General features: G+C 39.7%; 1 protein-coding gene across 4 annotated transcripts in view; it reads right to left on the reverse strand.

The window, feature by feature from the left end:
- Window positions 1–1077, reverse strand: part of ARID5B (AT-rich interaction domain 5B) — a 265343-nt gene extending 264266 nt beyond the window's left edge. For all 4 annotated transcript variants that reach the window (XM_018576671.1, XM_018576670.1, XM_018576672.1 and 1 more), the window contains exons 1-2: window positions 880–1077; window positions 383–637 (exon numbers count right to left, since the gene is read on the reverse strand). In XM_018576671.1, the coding sequence (XP_018432173.1) occupies window positions 383–637; window positions 880–900 (276 nt within the window). In that variant the 5' untranslated portion in view covers window positions 901–1077. The remainder of the gene's footprint in view (window positions 1–382; window positions 638–879) is intronic.
- Window positions 1078–7219: the final 6142 nt, after the last annotated feature.

A 7219-nucleotide genomic window follows, 5' to 3' on the forward strand; every position in this document is an offset into this window, starting at 1 on the left:
GAAGGCATTCTGACCCTCATCTAATTACCTTCCTTAGTCCTAATGAGTGTCAGGGACATACCCCAGCATGGGGTAGGTTCCTGAGGAAGCTACTTGGACGAGTGGCCAAAACGTCTTCAACGTTACAGAACAAGTCCAGTCCAAAGAACCACCGCTAGCTATGGGCAGCGATTGTGATCCCACAAAAACAGCTGGAAGCCCCATCAGATTAGCAGAACTCTTTAGAAAACATACAGTGCTGCAGCTTCCTAGTGCTGACAGTGTGCATCTCTCCCATGCAAGCTCACGATCGAAACAGCAGCAGCAGCAGCCAAGGAAGAGGTGGGGAACTGGGGGGGTTACGGGGACGACATAGAAATAAGGCTTATAAGACTGTGATCACCTCGCCGTGGTCGCTATTCCTACCCAGGGGAGTATCTTCTGGAAGGAAATAAAGTTTGGAGCTGGATAAAAGTTGCCGGCTTATCCTCTCTTCCCACAGCAGCTGGAGTTCGGCTATGCAAATCGGCTCCTCTGGCTTGCATCGGACCAGGAAAAAGTCGCCAAGGGAGAGGATTCTCGGTTTGTCTTCAAGGTGGAACTGAAAAGCCTTGTAGAAGATATAAGGTCCATGGAGACCACAGGGTGAGCCGACCCACTGCAGGAGAAAAACAGGGGAAAAAAATAAAAAAAAAGAGAAAAAAAATAAAAAAAATTACTGTAAATACATGAGAAGCACAGAAAAGGAAGAACAATAAAACAAATGCCATTATTATTTTCCAGTCCACAGGGTAAAAGTTTGCCTGGAAGTTGGCAGCTGTGTCAGGGTGAGGGGGTGCCAGGCTGCCCCCCTCTGTGAGGAGCAGGAGAAGCCAGTGATACAGGAGCAGATAATAATACCTTGAGTGAGTTGGGCTCCATCTCGACGTTCTGAATTGATTGAACTCAACATTCTCTCCAAACTTGTTGGCTTCAATGGATTGCATCAGGTCCTGGCAGGGCCAAGCCGCGGCGACGCGTCCTCTCAATATAAAACAGCCAGCCCGCCGAATCCGGGCCCCCAAAATAACAACCGAGGGCCCCTAATATTTCTTCGCATCCCCAATTTCACCGCCCGGGCCGAATCGCCCCTCCTCTGGCACCGGGGGCTTCGCGGAAAAAAGAAGAACGCCGCGCTCGACGGCGGAGAGAAGGAAGCGAGTGGGCAGCTTCCTTTTAAAATCGATTTAAAAATATAAAAGGGGCTTCTGGGTGATGGCAGGTGGGGCAGAGTGTGAGAAGTGCCGCTGGCGGCGAGAAAAAGCGGGTGCGTGATTTTTAATAGCCCGATAAGCGCCTCTTGTGTTGTAGCGCTCAGCCAGGACCTGCGTGTATATGTATAATATAAAGAACATTTCCTGCAGAGATTCAGGGGCGCTCTTCGTTCTAATGCTCTTTAGCAGATCGCTTTTATTAGACATGCAGATTCGTTTGGTCGTTAAATTACACTCCTTCACTGCCATATTCTGCTTATTTCCCCCTTTTATTTTTGCATTCTTTCGCCTTCCAATCTAATAAATTAATGATCGCCGCTTGTGTACACAGGAGAGGAGGAGGAGAGGAGGGAGGTGTGTTTTATTATATAAACATATAAATATTAATGCATTTGTGTGCTTTGAGGGCAGGAGGGGGGAAAAAGATATGATCATTACAAAAAATCAAAGATCACGCGATCTGCAGACAGTATTCATCGGGCATCGCTTGGATTTTTAAAGGGACGAGGATAACGAACACACCGCGAGTAATCGATACGTGGAGTGAAGAAGAAAAAAAACACGGGACAGCCAGAGGACTGGATCTACTGTTATATGAAACCATATGTTCAGCCATTAGCCGGGGGGAGAGCACAGCATTGTTCTATTAAAAGTTATTTACAAAGGAATGCTATCTGTCTGTACACTGGATGGGGAGGGGATGCCATATTATTATTATTATCATTATTATTATTAATATTATTATTATATTATTTCTACAGACACGTGACCCTAGAAGAGTATACACATGAATATCACACATAAACAACTGGGGGCGTGACAAATCTGCCCCAATAGAGCTCATAAAAAAGAAACACTTGTGTCTATGTATATACAGACATGTACAGTACTTGTAAGTTCTATCTAGTCTGAGACTGGGAGACACAAACATACACAGCACTTTATAAGTGATATATACAGTGTTATATTATATTACATACAGAGAGGCACACCTATACCATACTTATGACTAATATATACCGTGTTATATAGGAACACACATATAGAGAGACACAGCTATACAGTACTTATGACATATACAGTGTTATATAGGAACACACATATAAAGAGACACACCTATACAGTACTTATGACTTATATACAGTTTTATATAGAGACACACATATAGAGAGACACACCTATACAGTACTTATGACATATATACAGTGTTTTATAGGAACACACATATAGAGAGGCACACCTATACAGTAGTTATGACACATATACAGTGTTATATAGGAACACACATATAGAAAAACACACCTATACAGTACTTATGACTTATATATACAGTGTTATATAGGAACACACACCTATACAGTACTTATGACTTATACATACAGTGTTATATAAGGACACACATACAGAGAGGCACACCTATACAGTACTTATGACTTATGTACAACGTTTTATAGGAACACACATATAGAGAGGCACACCTATACAGTAGTTATGACACATATACAGTGTTATATAGGAACACACATATAGAAAAACACACCTATACAGTACTTATGACTTATATATACAGTGTTATATAAGAACACACACCTATACAGTACGTATGACTTATATAAAGTGTTATATAGGAACACACATATAGAGAGGCACACCTATACAGTACTTATGACTTGTATATACAGTGTTATATAGGAACGCACATATAGAGAGACACCTATACAGTACTTATGACTTATATATACAGTGTTATATAAGAACACACACCTATACAGTACTTATGACTTATATATACAGTGTTATATAAGAACACACACCTATACAGTACGTATGACTTATATAAAGTGTTATATAGGGACACACATATAGAGAGGCACACCTATACAGTACTTATGACTTGTATATACAGTGTTATATAGGAACACACATATAGAGAGACACCTATACAGTACTTATGACATATATATATATAACGTGTTATAGGTAAATAAGTGTTATTGGTGAACACACATATAGAGATGCACTTCTATAGTGATTATACATGAAATATACAGTGTGATATAGAAACACACATTGAGACAGACACCTATGCAGTACTTTTGAGTTATATATACAATGGGGGGAATTTATGAAAATTGGAGCAGTCAGAACATGGAGCTGTTGCTCATGGCAACCAATCAGCTTCTCTCTCCAGTTTGCTAAGGTAAGATGTGAAAATGAGACAGAGAAGCTGATTGGTTGCAGTGCAAAATCTGCTCCAGATTTTGTCTGCTCCAGTTTTGATAAATTCCCCTCAGTCTTATTTGTAAAAACATAGACAGACACAAACATTCACAAGTACTTGTGATATATACAGTGTTGGATAGAAACACACAAAACACATTTACATAAGTTAAATAATAGGGGGGGGGGGGATATCAAAACGGAGCAGTTGCCCATAGTAACCAATCAGCTTCTCTCTTCAGTTTGTTCAGTTAAGGCTTGAAAATTAAATGTGGATGCTGATCTATTGCCATGGGCAACTGCTCCAGTTTTGATAAATTCCTTTCATTGTGTTATATGTAAACACACATACATATACAGTACCTATAAGTTATATACACAGGGGGGAATTATCAATACTGGATCAGACAGATCTGGAACTGTTGCCCATAGCAACCAATCAGCTTCTCTCTTCACTTTCTTCAGTTAAAATTTGAAAATGAAAGAGAGAAGTACTTTATATATGTCTCTCTCTCTCTATGTGTGTTTAAATGACACTGTGTACATAACGTAAAGAACTGTGTATGTCTGTATCTGTATTTACATATAACACTGCGTATATTATAAATGCACACTACGTGCATCTCTCTATATGTGTGTTTCCCTATAACACTCTGAGGGGAATTTATCAAACCTGGAGCAGACAAAATCTAGAGCAGTTGCCCAGGGCAACCAATCAGCTTATCTGTTCAATTTGTTCGGTGGGGATTTGAAAATTAAAGAGAGAAGCTGATTGGTTGCCGTGCACAGATGCTCTAGGTTTTGTCTGCTCCAGTTTTGATAAAACCTCCCTCACAGTGTTAGACCCCGTTCACATTGAGCGATTTATCGCGCGGTAATTCCCGCGATATCGCGGCAAATTACCGCGCGATATCGCGCTCCAATGCAATCCAATGGGGCAAAGGGTCCTGCTGTCGCGGGTCGTGTGTCGCTACAGCAGGACCCTTTTTGGAGCGGATTTAGCCGCGATTCAAGCTTGCTCAATGCAAGCTTGAACGCGACATCGCGCGGCAAATCTCGCGATGTCGCACAATATGCAAATCGCGCGACAAACGCGTGATTTGCATATCGCGCAGTGGGAACGGGGCCTTATATGCAAAAACACATATAAGGGGGGAATTTAGAAAAACTGGAACAGACAAAAACTGGACTTAAAAAGACTTAACTGAACAAATTGAAGAGAGAAGCTGATTGGTTGTCATTCACAGCTGCTCCAGTTTTGATAAATTCCCCCCATAGAAAGATACATGTATACAGTACATATAAGTTATATACACAGAGGGGAACTTATCAAAACTGGAGCAGACAAAATCTGGAGCAGCTGTGCACCGCAACCAATCAGCTTTCTCTTTCATTTTCAAATCTCTGCTGAAAAAACTGAAGAGAGAAGCTGATTAGTTGCCCTGGGCAACTGTTCTAGATGTTGCTCTAGTTATGATAAATTCCCCTCACAGTGTTATAGGTAAACACACATATAGAGTGATGCATATATTCAGCATTTATAATATATACACCGGGAGGGGGGGGATTTATCAAAACTGGATCAGACAGATCTGGAGCAGTTGCCCATGGCAACCAATCAGCATCTCACTTCCGTTTGCTCAGGTAAGATTTGAAAATGAGACAAAGAAGCTGATGGGTTGCAGTGCAAATCTGCTCCAGATTTTTTCTGCTCCAGTTTTGATAAATTCCCCACACAGTGTTATATGTAAATACAGATACAGACATACACAGTTCTTTTACGTTATATATACAGTGTTATTTAAACACACACATAGAGTGTGTGCCATAGAGAGCCATATATACAATACTTGTAAGTATCTTATACAATATTTGTTTATGACAATAAATCATAACAATAGCCATACATATGGAGAAGGATACGTGTACAGTACTTACTAGTTATATATACAGTGGTACATAAAAGCTATATGTACACTGGTATGTGTAAACAAACACACATATATAAATATCCATCTATATAAAATTATATATATATATATATATACACACATACACACACACTAGGTGCCAGATGGTGTCTAGTAAGGAAACTGCAGACAGTCGGTAGGCGTGTTCAGCTCTGTGCTGACAACACCTGAAGGCAGTTATCAGTATAACTAATATTATAATGCAATAGTAACCACCATCAACTGAAACACGTCTTCATTGTAAACTGATCTCTCATTAGCATGTAATGTGGACTCTGGCCATTTCTTGCCACTTTGTTATTGCTGTGACTGCGTGAAACATTCTCTTTAAATGTAATACCATATTGTTTATTATATGAGTAATTCATTAATAATATAGCCAGGCTAGATAAGCCGTACAAAAGGCATTTTTTTGAATAGTTAAGGGAGTGGGTGGCTTCAAAGATAATTTTTATACATTGCTGTTATTGTACTACTTTCAGTGCGAATCAGTCTCAACTTTTACTTTCATTCTAGTTGTCCAGATGTGTTTAAGATAAAATATTTGAGAACAATGTATTCAATCATTAAAAAAATCTTTAAAAAGAAAACAAAAACAAAACTGTACACACAATAAAGCTTCTTTTTTTTGTTAATGCAACACGTGCTTTAGAATACAGGGAATGCCCAGGAGGTGGTAGGGGGCAGTTACTCTCCTAATTACTCCCCTAATTACTTCCCCTGATATATATATATATATATATATCTATCTATATATATATATTCATGTTTTTAATAGTTGAGCACTAAACAGTTAAAGGCTCAGAATCTGTCATGACAGCAATGTATAGTCACTGTAATCACTATATAAAAAAGCTTGTATAGTAATCAAATTGCTATTTCTACAATTGACTGCTGTTGCGTATTTCTCCTTCCCAAGCCATAGAGCCCCCATTTGTAGGATGTACAATGAGCCTGTAATCTAAAATCATTAGAATTACTAGCAGCCCACAACTGTCTGTGTGTGTGTGGTAAGTTTCTGTAATTACTGTGTACAGTGGCCCACAGCAACCAATCAGAATAAACTAACATCAGAGTATATGATTCTGATTAACTGCTATGAGTTACTGCACTTAAAGTTGAAGTTCACCATAGAATTACTCAATAATAAACATTAAACAGTCATAGAACACATGTACCTTGATAAATGCATGGTGATATGTTTGACTTCTATCCACGCTTCGGTTGTTGTCCAGCAATCAGCATTGGAAACTGCCGCCCATTTACCAGCGACATCATTCAACTCATGGGGGTTGATTTACTAACCTTATAAACACACCACGAACAAGTATACACCTCTGTAGTGTGTTCCCTCCCAGCATGATGTATGGGTGGAATCTAAACACCTTTGTAGTGTGTACACACCCAGCAGGTGTGTTGTGCAAAGCCAAGCATGAATTGCAAGGTGATGTTGTGTACATTAGCTCTATGTTATGTTGCTTGCGTTGATGAATGCAGGAATGTAAATGCATGAGCTAACCATTTTTGTCTAAACTGTGAAGCAGCATTATATATGCATCATGTGCATGATTTTTCCATATATGGCATTAGTGGAAATATGCTTTTAGAGACTTTTTGGTTGATAAATACGTTTTGCTGTGTGAAAATCACACGCACCTGGTGCGTGCGTGTGTTTAGGTTAGTAAATCACCCCCATGGTGTCATTCAGCCCCCTTCTTGCTATCTACCTCTTTGACAGCATCAGGACACAGAGGGAGCACGTTCGAGCAGTTTCCAGTCAGGCTTTGCAAACACAGG

Source organism: Nanorana parkeri, unplaced genomic scaffold (assembly GCF_000935625.1).
Source record: "Nanorana parkeri isolate BGI_ZX_2015 unplaced genomic scaffold, ASM93562v1 scaffold73, whole genome shotgun sequence".
In the NCBI taxonomy this organism is placed as follows: Eukaryota; Metazoa; Chordata; class Amphibia; order Anura; family Dicroglossidae; genus Nanorana; species Nanorana parkeri.